Below are 22,338 nucleotides of genomic sequence, written 5' to 3' on the forward strand. Positions count from 1 at the left end.
ATTATGATTTACCTCAGTTTTTCCTGCACCCACATGGTGTTCAGCATTGAATTTTAAAAATTATACACACAAAATAGCAAGGAAAAAAACTACCACAATCAAGAAATGAAGAAATCAATAGGATCAGTTAACAGATGACAGAGATTTTGGATCTCCCAGACGAGGACCTTAAAATCTTCATGATTAGTGTGTTCAAGGAGCTAGTGGAAGGTGGAAAACATGCATGAGAAGATGGAAGAGCAGAGTGATGGGAAGTATAAAAACAGAATCGGGGAAATTGCTAGAAATAAACATCATGACATCAGCAATGAAAACCCTTACATCCAGGATCCCTGGGTGGCACAGAGGTTTGGCGCCTGCCTTTGGCCCAGGGCACGATCCTGGAGACCCGGGATCGAATCCCACATCGGGCTCCCGGTGCATGGAGCCTGCTTCTCCCTCTGCCTATGTCTCTGCCTCTCTCTCTTTCTCTCTCTGTGACTATCATAAATAAATAAAAAAATTAAAAAAAAAAGAAAAAAAGAAAACCCTTATATCCGCATCAGTTGACTCGGTGGAGGAGAGACCTGTGGTTAGTACCTGGTATGCTCTAAGAATACTGGATCCTTTTCACATCCCCATACTTAATGTCTTCATCCTATAACAAAGTCTGATAATGTTCAAGTTAATTTACTAGAATATGGTGTTTTTTTTTTAAATTGTTTTATGACTTTAAAAGCATATGGGGGGCGGTGCCTGGGTGGCTCAGTCGGTTAAGCTCCTGACTCTTGGTTTCAGCTCAGGTCATGATCTCAGGGTCGTGGGAGCGAGCCCCATGTCAGGCTCTGCACTCAGCGGGGAGTCTGCTTCTCCCACCCCCTCTGCCCTCCCCCCACTCGTGTACACACACACTCTCTCAAAATAAATAAAATCTTCAAAAAATAAAGTAAAAGCATACTGATGAAGAAACGGTTCAAGTGGGTCAAAGGTATAAACTTCCAGACATAAAATAAATACATGGTGGGACATAATGTACAGAATGGTGACTGCAGTTAGTAACACCATGTTGCAATAAGACAGATGTCAAAAGTTGTTGTCATTAAAAAAATGAAGTATATGCAGTGAAACTAGTAACTTGGAAGGCCAAAAAAAATGAAACCTAAATTTTGTAAACATGAGTGTATTCAGCCTTCAGAGGGAATCTGAGAACTTACGGTTTCTGCGTACCGTCCTGGATGTCCCCAGCACCACTGTGGCTTGTCTTCATCAGCTCTGTGATGCCGGATTCATACACAGAGCCAAGGCAGAGGCAGATGACAGGTAAAGATGGGATTTTTGAGCTCAGGGGCAGGGGCTAAAGTAGGGGTCAGAGATGAGGGTGAGAGTATAGGGCTGAGGGCAAGACTGAGGTCCGGCTTCAAGGATCCAGGGTTCACCCTAAGAGTTTGGGTTGTGTCCCAGGCTTGTTCTCGAGATGCTCTTTGAGGCCACGTTCCATCGCCCACGCTGCCTGACTCGCTGCACACCCGGTCCCCGCCCGTGATTCCCACACTCTCGGGAGCCAAGCTCACCGAGGACAGAGCAGCACGGAGAACCCCAGGGCTCGGCCACCATGCCTTCTTGTCATGCCCCAGGGAAGCTGCTGGGAATGTCCAACCCTAATCTGAGAAACGAGGGCAAACACCTGGTGAACAGCTGGCGAGCGTCTGCCCAAAGCTCAGGCCGGAGACCTCAAGGCCTCATGGAGAAGCCTGGCACCCCTGCCCCCCTGTGGACGTGCCCTCCGGGCCAGCTGTGCCCTGCCCTGCGGAGGTGGGGACACAGGCTGCCTGGGGTCTTGCTTCCCTGAGCCTCTGCTGTCCTCGGCCGCGGGCACCTGTCTGCCCGTCTGGGGTCTCCCGGGTCATGGCAGGTCTCGCTTCCCCGAGCCTCTGTCCTTGGCCGCGGGCACCTGCCTGCCTGTCTGGGGTCTCCCGGGTTGTGGCAGGTCTCGCTTCCCCGAGCCTCTGCTGTCCTCGGCCGCGGGCACCTGCCTGCCCATCTGGGCCCTTGCGCAGGGCCGCACAGGGGAGGGAGGTTCCCAGGGCGCTGCCAGGGCGGCGGGCACACCGAGGGCAGCCTGGGTCCAGCGCGGCCGCCCCGTGTCTCCCCAGAGCAGGCTCTGGGGAGCCGGGGGGTGACGTCCAGCCTAGGAGCCCGGGGACCCTGCCCAGTGCCCATGTGGAAACAGGCTGTGCGGCCCTTCCCTGGGCATCGGGAATAATGGGGAACACGCCCGCTTGTGGTTCAAGGGCTGAAGAGTGTGGCAGCCGGTGCCTGTCCGGGTCCCCAGCGGGAGCCAGGCCTCTCCGCCACCCTTGCAGAGGGTGGGCAAGCAGCCGAGCAGGGCGCTCGCAGGCACACGGTGTACCTGGCTTCACGCGGTCACACTCGCAGATGCTACACCTGTGCACTTGCTCTGTGGCAAGGCCCCACGGAGCCAGCCTTTGGTCCCATTTTTCCAATAGCAAATGTTCACTTTATGTCTCTGTGTCACATTTTGGTCATTTTCATAGTATTTCAAACTTCCTCATTCTTATATTTCCTTGGTGATCGGTGATCATGTGATCTTTGATGTTACTACTGACCCCCTCCCCTACTCCCCGACACAAGCAGGGGATGGAAAGTCGGCCAGGGGAAGCCCCTACTGTCCCCCTGGGTGTTCACGGAGGAGTCACACGTCTCTCACTTTGAGTCACAAGCTGGAAACGGTTCAGCCGCCCGAGGGAAGCCACCGAGACCGACGCCTCGTGAGCCCAACACCCGGCTTTGGAAGCAGAGGAACCGCCCCTGAAGGAGTGACCCCACGTCACAGGCCTGGAGCCTGGTCACTGGGCCCGAGCAGAGGTGCGAGTGAGGCTCCAGCTTCCGCAGCGCCTCCCTCCTGTCCCCCTTCCACCAGCAGCCTCCCAACTCCCCTCGCTCTACCCCCCCCCCCGCCCCCTCCCGAAGACCCCAGACGCTCCGGGCTGTCATCGCTAATGCTGCACTGGCCTCCCTGGCTCCCTGCCTGTCTCTGCCTCCCCTGCGTCTCTCAACTCCTGCTGCGACTCTAATCCCCGCGGCGGGGCCTTCCGCCCCGCCCCTCCCCTCCCCTCCCCTCCCCTCCCCTCCCCTCCCCGCCTGGACTCGGCAGTCTCCGCCCCTCCCGGCCCCTCCCGGCCCCTCCCCCGCCCCGCCCTCGGCCCCCTCCCCTCCCCCTCCCCTCCCCCTCCCCCCCGCCCCTCCCCTCCCCGCCTGAACTCGGCCGTCTCCGCCCCTCCCGGCCCCTCCTTGCCCATCCCCCGCCCCGCCCCTCCCGGCCCCTCCCCTTCCCGCCCCCGCCCCCCTCCCTGCTGGGACTGGGCAGTCTCTGCCCCTCCCGGCCCCGCCCCTTCCCGCCCCTCCCCGCCCTGCCCCGCCCCGTCCCGCCCCTCCCCTCCCCTCCCCTCCCGGAGCCGGCCGGCCCTCCCCACCCCTCCCCTCCCGGCCCCTCCCCACCCCTCCCCGCCCCGGACTCGGCCGTCTCCGTCCCGCCCCTCCCGGCCCCTCCCCCGCCCCGCCCCTCTTCTCCCGGCCCTTCCCCGCCCTGCCCCGCCCCGTCCCGCCCCTCCCGGCCCCTCCCCCGCCCCGCCCCTCCCCGCCCGGCCCGCCCGGCCCCTCCCCGCCCCTCCCCCCCTCCCGCCGGGACTCGGCCGCCTCCGCTGGGTTCTGCAGGAGCTCCGTTCTCTCTCTGGATCCCTTTGAGTTTAGGGTTCGGAAGGCGGTGCCCCGTCCTCCCCCCGCTCTGCCCCATGCTGCAGCCTGCAGCCGTGTAGCCCCTTACTGTCCCTCTTTCTCTGCTCGCAGAGGTTGCTCATGTTTCCGTGCGCGGAGCTGCCTTGTCCCAGATGCTGGCGAAGGGCACGGGGGCACGCCCCGCAGAGCTTGCGAGGTCACCTGGGTCTGAGCCCAGACCCTGGGAGGGCGAGGACGGCTCGCCGCTGGGGCCTGTCCGCCCGCTTACCTTCGGGGGCCCCACTAACGCGGAAATGCCGCGGGGTGGCCAGGGGCCAAGGACCCCGACGTCGGCGCGGGGACTCTGGTCTCCGACTGGGACCCCAGAAGGCTGAAGGGATACACCTGTGTTGCCTCCGCCATCCCGACCGTGGGGATTTCTTACAGCAGCCGCAGGAAACCAGAGCTCCTCGCACTTCACACCCCGGACTTGTGGCGCGGCTGTTCCCAACCGCGAGCGCTGGTTTCTGCGGAGCCGTCGGATCTTCGGACAAACACACCGTCCTGGTGATGATATTGATCCCGCTGGGTGATTGTGTTGGGGTTGCTGTTTGGGCCCCACTCCGGGGAGGAGAGAGGGTCAGTGCTTTGGCTAGAGTTACCACTTTCTTCTTGACTTGAGTAGGACTTGTTGTCTTGCTTGGGTTTCTTGCTTCCTTTGTTTTGTATTCCTCCCTCCCCCTCGAAAAGAGCTGAGATAGGAGTTTGTGTTCGCGGTTGATTTGGGAAGTGATGGCAAAAAGCAACAATGAAGAAGTGCAGAAAACACGACAGGGGAGGAGGAGAAGCAGGAAAGTATGTGTTGCTGAGCTGGTGACCACTGTGAACAAGCTGACATTCATCCTGTGGGGCATTTTGTAAAAAGCTAGTCCATGTATCTCAGCTGACCCACTGAGGCATGAGAAGCGAGACTCCTTGAACTCCTCATGCAGTGGATGAAGGAGCTCCCTTAGCTTTGGAAAAAACCTCGAGGTTGAATCATGTGGAGACAAGGTGGAGACTTGGGCTGAGGCTCTGTGTGAGAGGGATGATCTCCCCCTCTACAACCAGGCTGAGGGATGTAGCCAAGGGCACCAATGGATCATGCTTGGTGCTGTATAGACACTTCCATACCCCATACTGAGGCTCCTTTTGCTTGACTTTTCAAGGCAGTGGCTGGCAGCAAACTAAAATAAAACATAATAGGATGGTTGGTGTTAAAAGCCACAGTTCCGCTGATTCTAGGGGCCCCAAGACTGTAATTGGCATTTATTATGTCCTCTATGGCTCTTGTAAATTTTATTTTTTACTTTATATTTTTTAATTGAAGTTCGATTTGCCAACATATAGTATAACACCCAGTGCTCATCCTGTCAAGTGCCCCCTTCAATGCCTGTAACCTAGTCACCTCTCCCCTCACCAGCTTCCCTTTCCACTACCCCGTGTTCATTTCCTAGAGTTAGAGGAGTCTCTCATGTTCTGTTTTCCTCACTGATATTTCCCACTCATTTTCTCTCCTTTCCCCTAATATCTTTCACTATTTCTTATACTTAATATCTCTAAAAACTCATACTGTCCCAGAATGCATATATTTACAAATACTAGAACAAAAATTTGTTTAATGTTTCTTTATATTTTTTCTGTATTATCTACTAAATTGTATAGTGTATCATGGTGGCTTTTTCCCCCAATTGCTTGTTGAACTTTTATAATATAAACAGTTCTTCAGGTTATTATCAGGTGTAGTTTTCAGCATTTGCTAGAATTTTACCCACTTAATAAACATGTGGATGACTATTACAGAATTTAAAGTTTTTAAAATTATAGTAACCCAGAGCATGCTAGCACCTGCAAAACTTTAAAGCACATAAATATACTATGACTCATTCATATAACACTGACAATTGGTTGAGCTTAATCTTGTTTGTTAACCCGTGTGTCATTACTCTGTGGAAACTGCAGAGTTCACAAGTCACTGAGCGTCCAGGTTTGAAAATTATATGATTCCTGGAGGGGCTTTCAGCACAATAGTGTGAGGAACTCCACTGACCTGCTCCCTATCCAAACTGTAAAAGTTGTAAAACAAAACAAAACAACCATTTAAAGTCTGAGGAATGTCTATGTCTTCCTCTGTGAGATTTCTGTTCATGTCTTTTGCCCATTTCATGATTGGATTGTTTGTTTCTTTGCTGTTGAGTTTAATAAGTTCTTTATAGATCTTGGAAACTAGCCCTTTATCTGATACGTCATTTGCAAATATCTTCTCCCATTCTGTAGGTTGTCTTTTAGTATTTTTGACTGTATCCTCTGCTGTGAAAAAGCTTCTTATCTTGATGAAGTCCCAATAGTTCATTTTTGCTTTTGTTTCTTTTGCCATGGTAGATGTATCTTGCAAGAAGTTGCTGTGGCCGAGTTCAAAAAGGGTGTTGCCTGTGTTCTCCTCTAGAATTTTGATGGAATCTTGTCTCACGTTTAGATCTTTCATCCATTTTGAATTTATCTTTGTATAAACTCTCTGGTGAAAGAGAGTGGTCTAGTTTCATTCTTCTGCATGTGGATGTCCAATTTTCCCAGCACCATTTGTTGAAGAGACTGTCTTTCTTCCAGTGGATAGTCTTTCCTCCTTTATCGAATATTAGTTGACCGTAAAGTTGAGGGTCCACTTCTGGATTCTCTATTCTGTTCCATTGATCTATGGGCCAACAAGCACATGAGAAAATGCTCCGCATCACTGGCCATCAGGGAAATACAAATCAAAACCACAATGAGATACCACCACACAAGTGAGAATGGGGAAAATTAACAAGGCAGGAAACCACAAATGTTGGAGAGGATGCAGAGAAAAGGGAACCCTCTTACACTGTTGGTGGGAATGTGAAATGGTGCGGCCACTCTGGAAAACTGTGTGGAGATTCCTCAAAGAGTTAAAAGTAGACCTGCCCTATGACCCAGTGCAATTGCTGGGGATTTACCCCAAAGATACAGATGCAATGAAACGCCGGGACACCTGCACCCTGATGTTTATAGCAGCAATGTCCACAATAGCCAAACTGTGGAAGGAGCCTCAGTGTCCATCGAAAGATGAATGGATAAAGAAGATGTGGTTTATGTATACAATGGGATATTACTCAGCCATTAGAAATGACAAATACCCACCATTTGCTTTGACGTGGATGGACCTGGAGGATATTATGCTGAGTGAAATAAGTCAATCAGAGAAGGACAAACATTATATGGTCTCATTCATTTGGGGAATATAAATAATAGTGAAACGGAATAGAGGGGAAGGGAGAAGAAATGGGTAGGAAATAGCAGAAAGGGAGACAGAACATGAAAGACTCCTAACTCTGGGAAACAAACTAGGGGTGGTGGAAGGGGAGGATGGCGGGGGGGTGGGGATGACTGGGTGGTGGGCACTGGGGGACAATTGACGGGATGAGCACTGGGTGTTACTCTGTATGTTGGCAAATTGAACACCAATAAAAAATAAATTTATTATTAAAAAAATAAAAAAATAAAGTCTGAGGAATTAGTTCCAAGGATATATAGTCAGTGAAGACATTTTAACTGGCTAGGAACTCACTGAACTACAATTAAGATAAACACGAAGAAATCCACAGACACATCACTATAAAAATGCTGAATCTTAATGCCAAGGAAGAAATCTTAGGAGAAGGAAAATAGAAAAATGAAACCCTTTATACTTAAAAAGGAAACTTTTTACAATGTAAGGAAACTCCAAAAAGATTAACAATGAACTCAGCAGAAACAATAGAGGTCAGAGGAACTGATATAACATTCAAATTGCTCAAAGGAAAAAACTGTCAACCAAGAATCCTATATCTATCAAAACTATTTTTCAAAAATGAAGATGAAAGAAAGACATGCTCATATAAACAAAACTGAGAAAATTTGTTGCTAGCAGACCTGCTTTACAAGAAATATAAAGAGAAATTATTCAAGATGAAAGTAAATGACCCCAGAGAGTACTTTGAATATATGTCCCCCAAAAGTGGGGACAGGCACTAGGAAAGGTAATTGGAAAACTATAAAAGAAAGTATAAATGAACATTTTTTTCTATTTTCTTCGTTTAACTGATTTAAAAGCACTGTATAAAACAGTATGTATATAATGTATTTTTGGGCCTGTAATGCATGAAAATATATTTGCCTATAGCAGTATAATGGAGGTCAGTGGGAGAGAAGATGTATTGTGATAAGAAAATGCCTCCAGATGGAAAATTGAGTCTCTAAGAATAAATGAAGAGAACCATAAGTAATAAATAAGCGTAATACATAAATCTGTAAGTAAATACTTGCTCTTTTCTCAATGTCTTTAAAAATATAAAGTTATATTATGTAAGAATTATAACAAAACTTTGTTTAGTTTGTAGTATTTATAGATGTAATATGTATTACAATAGTACCTCAAAAAAAAGGGTGAGATGGATATAGAGATATATAGAAATAGTGTTTTTATATATAACTACAACTAAGTAAGTTGGTATGAATCTAAATCTGATCCTGATAAGTTAAGGTGTATACAGTAAACCAAAGATCACTAAGGAAACAGCTATAAAACATAGATAGTGAAAAAAATCAATGAAGTTATGTAAATGCTACATATAAAAACATTATTTTTTTTTTTTGCAAAAGAAAGCAGGAGAGATAGAGGAATGAAAAAAGATATGAGAGGGGATCCCTGGGTGGCTCAGTGTTTCAGTGCCTGCCTTTTTCCCAGGGCGTGATCCTGGAGTCCTGGGATCCAGTCCCGCATCAGGCTCCCGGCATGGAGACTGCTTCTCCCTCTGCCTGTGTCTCTGCATCTCTCTCTCTCTATCATGAGTAAATAAATAAAATCTTTAAAAAAAAGAAAAGAAAAAAGATATGAGAAGCATAGAAAAAAGTAAAATTGCAAGTAAAAACCCAAATATATCAATAAGAACATTAAGTATGAATGGATTAAAGAATCCAATCATAAAGTATAGATTGTCAGACTTGATAAATAACAAGATGTATGTCTATGTTGGATACAGGAGTCATATTTCAGATTCAAAGATAAAATGTATTAAAAAGGTTAGGAAAGTAAATATAACTCGAACAAAAATCCACAAGAATATCATACTAAAGTGGTCATACTAATCTTAGACAGAATAGACTTTAAAACAAAAAAAAATATTAAGAGATGAAGAGGGTCATTTTATAATGAAAAATTGTCGGGCCATGAGGAAGACGTAGCAATTATAAACATATAGGCACCTAATGACAGAGTACCAAAATACATGTAAGAAAAACGGACAGAAATAAAGGGAGAAATAGAAAATTCAGTGACAATTGTTGGAGACTTCCATACCTCATTAATAATGAATAGAATAACTAGGCAAAAGAATAACCAAAACATAGAGTCAAACAACATTATAAACAAACATGTCCAGAACAATCCATTCATTAAAAGCAGAATAAACATTCTTCTCAACTGCCCATAAACATTCCTCAAGAAAAACTATACACTAAGCCACAAAACAAACCAGAATGTATATAAAATCATAGAAATAATACAAAGCATATTCTCCAATCACAATTAAGTGGTATTCATAATTAAAAACAAAGTAGAAAGGGAAACTCACAAATATTTTGGAAATTAACAAACCTCAAAATTACTATTTGTCAAAGAAATCAAAAAGGAAATTAGAAGGCATACTGAAATATCTGAAAATTAGGATCCAACCTATTAAGATTCATGGGAGGCAACTACAACAGTACTTGGGTGCTAGTTTATTCCAATGAAAGTCTATATGACCAAAGAAAAGAGATTTTGAATTAATAATGGAATCTTCCACCTTAAGACACTTGAAAAAAGAAAAGATATCTGATCAAAAGCAAGTAGAGGATGGAAATAAAGTTTAGAACAAAAGGAAACAAAACAGAGAATAGAAAAACAAAAGAAAAAAAAATCAAAGAATCCAAAAGCAGGTTCTTTGAAAAGATCAACAAAACTGACAAACAATAGGTAAATTGACCAAAAAATAGAGAGAAGACTCAACTTGGTAAAATGAAAGATGAGACACTACTACAGGCCTTACAGAAATTAAACAGTTTTAAAGGAATTATATGAACAATTGACACCCCTAAATTAGATAATTTAGATGACATGGATAAGTTCATAAAATACCTAAAATACCAAAACTGACTTAAGAAAAAACACGTGAATGAATCTGTAACAACCAAAGAGATTGAATTAGTAACTTAAAAGTTCACACCAAGAAATGCCCAGGTCTAGAACTTCACTGATGAATTAGCAAACATTTGAATGTTTGGGAGGGACCTAAAGGATCTTCAAATATCTCACAAATAGGTGTTTAAAAGAGAACTGTGAGATCGAGGAGACTGAGGAAGGAGGGCTAGGGATTCCAGAGTCTGAGAAAAGAAAGGAATGGGAAAGTAAAGGCTGAGGTTCCTGGGTCTGCATACTATAGCCAACGGGCAATTGCAGGATCATAAAAGATACATGAATTGCACAGTGGAGGTCATCGTTTAGGAAAAGGGAAAACCAGAGATAAGTCACATAGGTCATGGGCCAGACCATCAACCACCATCCCTACCACTGAAGTCCACATCAACCCAATCACAAAAACCCATTGTATCCCTCTTTCTAGAATGCAGCAGTGACAGCAAAAAGCAGTGTGTTGAATTTGTTTACTGTGTCACAGAAACTAGGGAGTTCCGGGAAGCCCATGTTTAAATCCAACTCCCAGGAAAATAAAGACTCTGATAAAATTTATGAATGGAGAAATTATTGGAGTTTCTTGGCAAGTAATTACTAGACACTGGAAATGTAAATTTTCTCTGCTTGGAGGGCACTAAGTCTATGACCCAATTATTTTATTCCTGTATATACACTAGAGGAAGTTTTCCAACAGTGGAATAGCAACCTTCGATGGCTTAGAAGTTATTTCAGTGGGTGAGAATAGCATCTATTTATGAGGCTGCTTCATGCCGGCTAAGAAGGCACTTGAACGAGTATCTACTTAATGGGTTCATAGGGTATTGGTGTCCAGTGTTTAGACGAACTGCTCCATGAAGTTGCTGCCTCCGCATTCATTTTGTGTGGTCAGGGGGCATGCTGGGACCTCATACTAACACTAGCCCTGCCCTAGATAACAATCTGCAGAGGCTCAATGCCGATGTGCTGTTCTGCAGCAGGCCTTCCTGGTCCTGCCAGAACCTTCACCTCCTAATTCCCTTAGGTAAGGGACCCCATGGACCATACCAAAACTCCACTCTTTTAGGTTCGAAGCGACCCATGTGGACTTGGCTTTGGAACTCCAAACAAGTCAAGGGAGGATGATAAGGAAGGCCTGTGCTCCAGGTTCTACTGAACTTCTTCTGCCCGCACCCCGTCTTGTCCTCGCCTTGGGTCCCCTTGAAGCATGAGGTACAGTTCCTCCAACCTGTGAGTAATGAACTTCTCTATTTCACTTTCCAGTGTAGGCTTTTAATGAACATTGGTTCGCCAAACCAAACCTCACGATGTGTTTTAAAAATATTAGTCTAACAAAGTAACAAGAGCTGCCGTATCTGCTTTTAAAGTTCTTTAATAAAATGCAGACATGGTGCTATTTCACTATTCATGCTTTAGGAAGCAAGTGGAAAAAAATACCCCAGTGAATTCTAGAACTATATTATCATTGTACGACTAACAAAGCTGACATTTCATGTGATGGAATATTTCCGCTATATCAGAATTTTACCATTTTACCAGGACTTCACAACTAACCAGAACCCCGTTTCCGCCACGTGGGTAGAGACCCCGTCACACCCCCACGCGTCACTTCCCAAGCTGCTAAGGGACGCAGCGCAGAGGCTTGTGGGAAATGTAGTCCGCGAGGGGTTTCCCGCGCGGGACTCTGGGAGTCTTCCGGGGTCCTCCCGCGCACTGCGGCCCCGCGCCTCTTCCGCCCGGAAGTTCCGCTCCCCGCCGGGTCCCGGCGCCGTGGGTCCGCTGCCGCCGAGGGCTCTGGCTTGTGCTCCGCGTCCCCGAAGGTCGGTGCGAGCGCGGATGGCGACGGCGGGCCCTGGGCCTGGCGGCTCGGGACCTGGGCCCGCGTGGTGCGGCGGCCGGGCGCGTGGGCGGTGGAGCGGAGCGCGGGGGCCGCTGGCCGGGTCGGCCCGACTCGCAGGGGGCGTCGGGGGCGGCTGGCTGCGGGCTCCCAGCGCCGCTCGGCCCGGGACGGGAGCCCGACCTGGGCGCTGCCCGCCGCGGAGCAGAGGCGCAGGAGCCCCGGGGCACGAGCTGGGAGGTCGCACCCGCCGTCGGAGCCCCGGGCCGGGCGGAGCCGGGCGGGCCCAGGCCTGGGAGGTGCCCGGCGGCCCGAGCGGCAGAAGCCGCGTGCCCGGCTCGCGACGCCCCCTTCGCGTTTCCCTCCCCGAAGCCTCCGAGCCGGTGCCCGGAACGTCGGCCCCACGGGGCGGCCGGGCTCGTCGCTCCTGCCGCCCCGAGGCCAGGGCACGTGCTTGCTTCTGACGTCGTTTCCGATAATGCAGCCAACGTAGAGCAGCCGCTCCCGAGAAGGACTCGCCGGAAACGTGCGCATCCCGTTGCCGCGTGGCTTTGCCCGCCTCGTGTGCTCCGGGCCCCGTGTGCTCCGGCCCCGTGTGCGCCGGGCCCCGTGTGCGCCGGGCCCCGTGTGCCCCCGGCCCCGTGTGCTCCGGGCCCCGTGTGCTCCGGGCCCCGTGTGCTCCGGGCCTCGTGTGCGCCGGGTCCCCTGTGCGTTGGGGCCCCGTGTGCTTCAGGCGTCTGTAATCCGGGCCCCATGTGCTCTAGGCCTTGTGTGCATTGGGCCTCGTGTGCCCCGGGCTCCGTGTGCTCCAGGCCTCGTGTGCCCCAGGCGTCCGTAATCCGGGGGCTTCACCCTGAGCGCCAGGGATCTGTGAAGGCCATAAATTCCTCGGCACAACGTCAGGACCCCGTTTTGCGTTTTCAAGTGTGTAAAATGGGAGAATGCGACTGCATTACCTTCCCGGCTAGACTGCTGTTTAGGGCACAGATACAGCGCAGCTCGTGCCTAATGGGGGTCAGCAGAGGCCCCTGGCGGAGCAAAGGACACAGTCGTCTGAGATGCGGCCGGGCTCCGGGTGACTCCGTGGCCTCTCACCTCCAGCAGCCTCACTGAAGTCCACCGAGTGCACCTTCCTTAGCTGTTCACAAGTTCTGGGTGTGGTTGTCAGCTTCTGGTGATGGTACATCTAATTCAACTTGGCCCTGTGTAATTTTACTAAGAACATACTGAGTTTGGGGGTTTAGATGTATCCCTCTAGCACGGGCTGGGTGACAGGCCAACCACATTTAGCGACTGTAAGCAGCAGTCCTCTTATTTTGTTGAAGTCCCGTGGCTCCGCACCTGGGGCTAGGGTCACATGATCAGGTCCTGTGCTAGTGTTTGCCTGGTTCACGATGGAGGCCGTAGTCCTCTGGTGCCATGACTAAGCTTGGTGGTTGGTGGTTGGTGGAAGAGGACTTTGTTTACTGTTTTTGGTGGTTCGTACTGGCTGTTGGCCAAGCCATGTGTCCCTACTAGGTGAGCCCCAGGTGTCTTCCAAGATGATAGTGGTCCAGGGAGGTAGGTAAGCTCTCGTGGAAAAGTGCCCTTCATCCTGTGTTGGGGTCACGTGTGCTGAGGTGCCCTAGATGAAAGCAAGTCAGAAGGTAAAGCCCAGGTCAGTGTTGGAGGTGATGAATACATGGGAACAAGTTGTTGAGAACCACAACAGACCGCACCGTGTACATTACATATATCTTTTCCTATAAAGTCATAAGCCAAAAGTGTTGTGTGACAGGATGGTAATTTCTGTGAAGATGAGGTATTTAAAACACAGGTGTCCTCACAGAGACACCACTGTGAAGCCCTGCGTGTAATGTCTGTATTAATAGGAGCATGGCTAAACAACCATTATTTTAATAAACATATTCAAAATCTTTTTTTTTAAAGAATTTATTTAGTTATTCATGAGACACACAGAGAGAGGCAAAGACACAGGCAGAGGGAGAAGCAGGCTCCCTGCAGCGAGCCCGATGTGGGACTTGATCCCAAGACCTAAGATCTCGCCCTGAGCCGAAGGCAGATGCTCAACCACTGAGCCACCCAGGAGTCCCATATCTTCAAAATCTTAAATTGATTCTTACTGTTACTGTCAATAAGTCAGTGGGAAATATGTGTTTTAATTAACTAAGGCTATACCGTATGTGTAAATTCATGGGTTTGTGGGTATTCCTCCAATAGGGTCTTTCCTGCCCTTTTTCCAGGTGTAAAATACTCTTGTCCCAGAGAAGGCTGGCGGGCTCTCTCAGTCCCCTCTCAAGCTCTCTCACTCTCTCTCTCTCTCTGTCAGTTGTCTTTTCTAGCTGCTGTGTAGAGAGCTTCCAACCAGTGAATCCAGGATCTGGGAGCAAGCCACAGCAGTCTTGTCATGACTCTAGTCCATTCGCCTTCTCTCCCAGCTATTTTTCCAGAGTCCTCTGCTTTTCCAAGAGCAACAGAAGATGAATACATCTCTGGTGAGTGGTTTGTGTGTTTATTTGTTTGGTGGTCCCTCAGTTTGTTTTACGTGGTGCTTGATGAGGAAGGGGTCATCCTTTAAATAGAAAAGTAAAAATAAGTGAAAATGCATCTTCAGGAAGATACACAAAAACACGATAAAGGTGCCACATGGATATGGGCAGGTTATGTGACCTTAGAGTCATCCAAGGTGAATACACATTGGTCTCTGGTCTTTCTGATGCTGTGGCATCAGACACACATTGGTTATGTCTTTTAGGAGAGAGCGTGCCATGTTGTCATGGGACATGAAAACTTGCGGGCACAGAAGTCTGAAGTGGTGTCTTTGTTGGTCACACGGATGAGGTAGTGGACAGTGTTGCACTACCAATCTGGAAATAAACACTCCAGGACTCTGCAGTGGTGATGGCTACTGGTGCAAAAACACAACTTGCCTAATAAGGTTTGCTAAAATAGCATCCCAGACAACTTTTGGAAGGCCCTTCTCGATCCACGGCTGGCCCTTGGGATGTCTGCAGGACTGAGTCAACTGCAGGTCCTTTAAATCACTCTCCACATGTATCTCTCAGCCAGTCCGTCTGTGTAGGTTATGCATCAGACTGTTCAGAGTTGTGTTTTCTGACAAAGAGTTCCACGCCCCGTTTGTACCTTAACCTCTGCGGTGCCATCTTAATTCATGTCTTCTAAATGAAGAGGTAACCTACAGCCTGCATATCAACCCAGATTATAGTTCATTTCAGTGACTGTGCTGTAGGCTTTGCCTTCCTTGCATCATCTGTGGCAGTGAAACTACTGTCTGGGATCTTCTCCTAGATATATTTTTTAAAGATTTTATTTATTTATTCATGAGAGACAGAGGGGGGGGGGCAGAGACACAGGCAGAGGGAAAAGTGGGCTCCTCGAGGGGAGCCCAATGTGGGACTCCATCCCAGGACTCCAGGACCACGCCCTGAGCCAAAGACAGATGCTCAACCACTGAGCCCCTCCAGGCATCCCTCTCCAGACATTCTTGTCTGTTAGCTTCTGTGGCAGCCTCCCTGATGATTTCTTCTGTTTGTGTCCGATCCTGAACATGGCTCATCCAAGTGTTCACATCTGCGCTGCATTCACACACTATGGTTTTCCTGGACTTGCATGGCCCTCTGTGCTGGGCAGTTTCTTTCTCCAGCCTGGGCCTCTTCCCTCGCCCTTAGACTATGGGTTCAGCTCCCTGGTGAGTGACTTTTTTGATGCCATCCAGAAGGCACCTCAAACTGAGCGAGTCCCACCTGAAAACCATATCTTCCTTTCTTCTTTCATGGATGATAGTTCTTCCATTCAGCCAGGGACTCAAAAGGCCAAAGTGGGGTTTCTGTACTCCTTTTTCTCTCCCACTAATCTCATCTGGCATCAGGATCTGGACAGATGTATAATATGATGTATCTGTTTTTTAGTCACACACCATTGTAGTCATTTAGAGTAGCATCATTGTCCTAAAAATCTTCCGTGCTCCTTCCACTCCTTCTTCCTACTCATAGCCCTTGGCAACTGGTGTTGTTTTTATTGTCTTCATAGTTTTGCCTTTTACAGAGTCTTATGTAGTTGGACTCACACTGTACATAGCCTTTCAAATGTGCTCATTTCACTTAACTAAGGTGCATTTATGTTTCTTCCTTTTTTTTTCATGGCTTGATAGCTCATTTATCTTTAGTGCTGTGTAATATTCCATTGTCTGAATGTACCACATTTTCATGCATCCATTGAAGGACATTTTGGTCGCGTCCCAAGTTTAGGCAATTGTGAATAAAGCTGCAATACATCCATGTGCTGGTTTTTATGTGGACATGTTTTCAGCTCCTTTAGGTAAATACCAGAAGTGCAGTTACTGGATTGTGTGTTGAAAGGTTGTGTTTACTTTTGAATCCAGTACCAAACTGTCTTCCAAATGGCTAAACCATTTTTATATTTTTGATGTGGCAGCCATAGCAAATTTAAACACTGTGCTTCACTCCTTAACTTTTTTATTCATTACTGTATATAGTTTTATAATATGAATCTTTATCACAACATACTAGAGCAGTAGTGCCCTATTTCATACACCATAAAGGAACTTTAGAATAGTATAAATCTGTTTCCAACCCTATCATTTGTACTATCAATAGTGTACATACATAGGTACATCTTGAGTCTGTATGTTTTCTTTAAAGGACCATGTATTTTATAGACACCAAAAGAAGAAAAATGTTTAATTATTTATGTTTACTTATACATTTGCCATTTCTAGTAATCTTGATTCTGTCTTATGGATCCATATTGTTATTTGCTGTCATTTTCTTTCAACCATGGAGAATGTCCTTTATCACTATAGTGCCATCTTTTGATGGTGAATTATCTAGTTTCTGTTTATCTGAAAATGTTTTCATTTCACCTCAATTTTGTAGCATAAGTTTTCAGTGGATGTAGAATCATGGATTGAAGGATATTTCCTTTCACCACTTGAAAGATATTTTTTTCCATTGCTTCTGATAAGTTACTCATCATTCATATGTATTTTTATCTGAATGTGCTCTTCCTTCTATGGCTGCTTTCAAGGTCTTTTTTTTTTTATCCTTGGATATTGGCAGTTTGATTGTACTGTGCCTAGAGTAGTTTTTTATTAAGTTAATTATGGGTCATTGTAATTTTTAGGTTTGTAAATTACTATCATTCACAAAATTTGTGAAGGTTGTAGTAATTGTTTATGATAATACATAAATACTCAATTCTTTCTTCTTTACTTATGGAACTCCAATTACATGTTGTTAGACTGTTGTTAAACTTGTTTTTAAACCTCGTTCCATTTTTCTTCATTTTCTTTCTCTGTGTCTAAGATTAGAAAAATCTGTTCATCCATCTTCAAGTTCAGTGGCTTTCTTTTGCTGCTGTTTACAGCCTGAGGTAGGAAATTTCTACTGTGGTTTCTCTTTACCCCACAGTGCAGAGTACAGATCATGCTGTATTTTGTACAAGATAAAACACACAAAGAAGAGTGAACTCCCAGACTCCTGTTCTGATCCAGGCTAATGCCTTGAATTGAGGCATGTGTCATTACAGGAGTTGGTGTCGTTTGAGAATGTGGCTGTGAACTTCACTTGGGAGGAGTGGCAGGACCTGGATCATGCTCAGTGGACCCTGTACAGGTTCGTGATGCTGGAGACCTACAGTAGCCTGGCATCTTTGGGTGAGTGAAAGTGTCCACTTTTTTCTTCATTGGTATATGTGCAACTGTTTGTGAAATTAAATGTTTCTTAGGTTTAAGATTCAAGGCCCAGAAGAATGTGTGTTCACCCCTCTAGTCAGAGGTTCACATTGGCCCTTCATTGTACAGCTCTTGCAGCGGTGCTCCTTTCATTCCTCAAAGGCCGTGAACCAAAGCAGTTTGTTAAGAGTCCCTCTTTATTTCTGATCGACAGGGAACTGTATGACAAAGCCTGAGGTGATCATCAGGTTGGAGCTAGGAGCAGAGCCATGGATTGTAGAGGAACCCCCAGCCCAGAGCCTCCCAGGTCAGTGAGTGCATACTGGGCAGGCGTCTGGGAAGAGGAGAGCCCAGTAGATGCTGGCCATGGCCATGCTGGGCTGTTTTCCCCAGTGCTTTTCCCAGGTCCAGACCTTAGGATAGTGAGTCTGCATGTATCAGACTCATGAATTCTTTACTCTCATACACAGACATCCCCATTTTTTTTAAATTACCAAGTATATTTTCTTAGACTTACCAAAATGTGGTACCTAGCTGCATCTCTTGGAATATTTTCTTGGTTAGTTACAATCCCTAGATTCTTAATGTCTTCCTTTTGTCTATTTTCAAGGACTGTTTTCTTTCAGGCATTTATTCATACATTGGTTTAATCTTTTGGCATGTTAAGTGGAAAATTTTAAGCACTGGTCATTTTTGTTGTGTAAAGAACAGTAATCAAAGAAATGTCCTTTTCATGGAATGTGAAGTTTCTTGAGAGGGAAGATGAAACAAATATGCATGGTTAAGTAGTGAGGTAAGAACTGGAAAGGATATTTAATGAGGACAAGAGAAAGAAAAATGTGTATTATTGTTTGAAGGATTCTCAGAAGGCATTTTCATGGATATTAAGTGTTTACATTGGTAGAGCTTCAACTGAGATGACTATTTTCCATTTCCATATGTCATACATGGTGCACCTAAAATCTGGAGTAGGGTATGGATATCCATCACCATATTGGAGATGTAAATTAGGGAATTATTAACCCTAAACTGGGTAGGATTAGAGGAAGTTGCCTAGGGAGTTATTAAGAATTGAGAGAAGAGGTCCAGCTGGAACCTTGTGAATGACTGCATCAGAGATCATGAAACAAAGGAGGACCCAGTAAATTGTTGAGCATGGAAGGAGGTGGTCCATGACATGAGAGGAGAAACTAGAGATTATTGGTTGAAGTCTAGTAGAATGAGGTGTTTAGGTTAGGGTACTCAAACTTGGGGACTGGAATCTGAAGTTAGCATTTTTACCTTCTTTTGTGGAAATCATTGTTAAAAAAGAGAAAGGTGTGTGACTCCAGTTTCAGTAGAACTATAGGACAGCTGAAACTCTGAAATGCAAGATAGAAGTCTTTAGAAACTAAATTATCCAGTATGGACATTTGTAAACTGTGGGTGAGAATGCCAGGAGTTTGTTTGTTTTTTTGTTTTTTTTGTTTTTTTTTTTCCTACCTAAGTAGGATCCAGAAGAAGATTTTTCAGTTGGTGGGCACAGCAGAACCTAAATCTTTTAGACCAGAAGGGAGGAATTGCACAGTGATGACCAGAGTTTTCTGTACCTGTTATGGAGTCCGGGATCCAGTCCCACATCGGTCTCTCTGGGTGGTGCCTGCTTCTTCCTCTGCCTGTGTCTCTGCCTCTTTCTCTCTCTCTGTCATGAATAAGTAAAATCCTTAAAAAAAAAAAAGAAAGCTGTCTTTGGCTAGCATGAAGAAGTAGAGATGATGCCTTTGAAAAACCCCACAGGTGCCCATAGCCATCCATAGAGGAGTAAAAAAATAAACCTTGTCCCTAAGCAATATACCTGTTTAGGTAACGACAGATGGCCCTCTCCTGCATCCTAGAGTAACCGATTCAGGAAGATCTTGCCATCTGCAAAGCTGAATGATGAGAAAAAGCCCAGCACAAGGAACTCACAGGTATTATGAGAGAAAGCAGGAAACAGAACAGGGACAGAAATGCAGTTGAAGGAACTCAGCTGAGAATCCTGGCTAGGGAATAGGTGAATATTGTGACCAGATATTTCCTAGTGGACCCAGAAAGGGGAAAAAAAAAACCTTAAATAGGCAAAATGAACAAATAAAACCATGCTTTGATGTTAGAGAATCTGTTAGTGTAATGTGTTACGTTAATTCATTAGAAAGAAAAATCATGTTTATCATAATCATACCCATTATTGAGTCTTTAAAAGTCGTATTCTACTGCAATGCAAAGAAACTTCTTTATTCTTACACAAACATTCCATAAGAAGTGCTTAGATGCGATTCACAGATATGGTTACTTTGTCTTATTTTAGATGTCCAGACTGCAAATGACCTGATGGAGACCCAACAGGAGCATCAGAGCAGACGTTTGTGCCAATTTGGATTCTCCAACCAGGAAACATCAACTGAGGAGAGAACCGACTTGGGAAAACCAGTTAATTTGAGTGCAATCCACATCTCAAACCTGATTATAAATGACGGAAACTATTCAGGAACGAAGCCAGAGGAGTTTAACGTGTGTCAGGACATGTTTCTCCCCAGTGAGCCTGATGAGATGCATGATAGAAAGAAGCCTGAGGACAGTTATATGACTGGGAAGCCCCTCAGGTGTTCTGGGCCTCTTAGTTGTCATCAGAAGGATCAGACTTTGCAGCCACTTGTTGAATTTGTTGGGCAAGGGAAAGGCTTCAACAAGGAGACAACATTCTTTACCTGTAGCAGGGCTTACACTGGAGAGACTGCCTATAAATATTGGAGAGCCTATGACAAATCTGCTCTCCTTGCCCAAGAGAGAACTTCCATGAGGGAGAATCCCTGTAGATATAACGAATGGGGGAACACCATTTGTGTGAAACCAACACAACTGAATCTTCCTAGAGCTGTTTCTGAGGAACATCACCATAAATGTAATCAAAGTGGGGATAATTCTGCAAGAAATTACACCTCCCTCAGTTTTCAAGGACTCAGGAGAGAAAACTTTGAATGTGATGTATGTGGTAAAACTTTCTACAAAAAGTCTAATCTCAGTAAACATCAGAAAATATACGCAGGAGAGAAACCCTATAAATGTAACGAGTGTGAAAAAACCTTCATCAGTAAGACAGTTCTTACAATCCATCAGAGAACTCATACCAGGGAGAAACCCTATGCATGTATCAAATGTGAGAAATCTTTCTGCCATAAGTCACACTTAACTGTTCATCAGAGAATCCACACAGGAGAAAAATCATATGAGTGTTATATGAATGTGGGAAATCCTTCTCTGTGAAGACAAAACTCATTGTACATCTGAGAACACACACAGGGCAGAAACGCTATGAATGTAATGTGTATAGGAAGTTCTTTTACCAGAAGTCAGCCCTCACTGTACATCAAAGGGTTCACAATAGGGAGACACATCATGAGTGCCTTGCTTGTGGTAAAACCTTCCATAAGTCAATTCTCACTGCACATCAGAGAACTCACACAGGAGAGAGACCATATGAATGTAAAGAATGTGTGAAGTCCTTTGGCCATCGCCCAGCTCTTACTGTCCATCAGAGAACTCACTCAAGAGACAAACCATATAAATGTAATGAATGTGGGAAATCCTTCTGTGTGAAGCCAAACTCACTGTGCATCTGAGACTTCACACTGGTGAGAAACCGTATGAATGTAAGGACTGTTGGAAAACCTTTTGTGAGAAATCAGCTCTGAATAGACATCAGAGAACTCACACAGGAGAGAAATCCTATGGGTGTAAAGAATGTAGGAAAACTTTCTACCAGAAGTCAGCCCTGACTGTGCACCAGAGAACTCATACAGGAGAGAAACCCTATGAATGTCATGAATGTGGAAAAACTTTCTCTCAGAAATCACACCTCAGCAAACATCAGAGAACTCACACTGGGGGAAAGTCATGTATTACAGAGACTGGCTATGTGTATGTCAAAACTCACTTTCTCTTTGTGTTGGGCACACAGCCTTCATTCCTCAGCCTCCCTTAACTGTGGATGGAACCATGTAATTGATTTCTGGCCAAGAGGATATGAATATAAATTACAAACATTACATCTATGACTTGCCACCAAAAAAACTTACTTGCATTTGCTGATTTTTTCATTCCCTGTGCTCCTGAAGCACAGGTTACACACAAGTTTGTTTTGGGGGCCACAGGGTGGAGATCACAGCCATGACTTAGGGCAGAAAGGCAGAGGTCTTCTCAACTCTACTTCAGAAATCTTTGCTTATATTTACTTGAGTGAGAAGTGTTCACCTGTTGGACCCTTTTATTGCCCTATTGACACATCTACAACACTACCAGTCCACTGTAGCGAGTTCACTTTATGATTTTGAGATAGGAGAGGAGTTACCAATCCGTGTGTAGGAAATTCACACAGGAAAGAACCTGTGGGTCATCTTTTAAACCCAAGTCAATATATGGAAAAATTAAAGAAATATAGGAAGGAAGAATCCAATAAAGGCAGGAATGCCTTTATCAGAGATGACTCACTAAGATGAGCACTTAGAATAAAGTGAAACCTTATAAATATCTTTAATTTGTCCAAGTTTTCAAGAGAACGAATTTTGTGTTTGTTAGTGAATTTCTCATGAAGGGAAAATGATCAGTTTCAGCAAGGTTTATAAAAACTCAGCTAGAAATGATAATGTATTGAAAAAAAGTTTTCTAAACAGTATAGACCATTGGTTATTGGGAGTGATTTTAGCCTCCAAGGGGACATTTACCAGTACTACTGCTAAGTAGCCAGTGTCTGTTCTGCATTTCTTTAGTCTGTATTTACAGGGCCCATGAAGACTC

At 45.7% G+C, this 22,338-nt stretch overlaps 1 protein-coding gene across 1 annotated transcript; it reads left to right on the forward strand.

The window, feature by feature from the left end:
• Positions 1–11,642: 11,642 nt before the first annotated feature.
• Positions 11,643–20,944, forward strand: LOC102154789 (zinc finger protein 717-like). The gene is made up of 5 exons (XM_038579214.1): positions 11,643–11,796; positions 14,143–14,308; positions 17,382–17,508; positions 17,741–17,833; positions 19,853–20,944. The coding sequence occupies exons 2-5, from the start codon at positions 14,294–14,296 to the stop codon at positions 20,806–20,808; spliced, it is 1,191 nt and encodes a 396-aa protein (XP_038435142.1). The 5' UTR covers positions 11,643–11,796; positions 14,143–14,293; the 3' UTR covers positions 20,809–20,944.
• The last annotated feature ends 1,394 nt before the right edge of the window (positions 20,945–22,338 follow it).

Source organism: Canis lupus, chromosome 28, assembly GCF_011100685.1.
Source record: "Canis lupus familiaris isolate Mischka breed German Shepherd chromosome 28, alternate assembly UU_Cfam_GSD_1.0, whole genome shotgun sequence".
Lineage (NCBI taxonomy): Eukaryota > Metazoa > Chordata > Mammalia > Carnivora > Canidae > Canis > Canis lupus.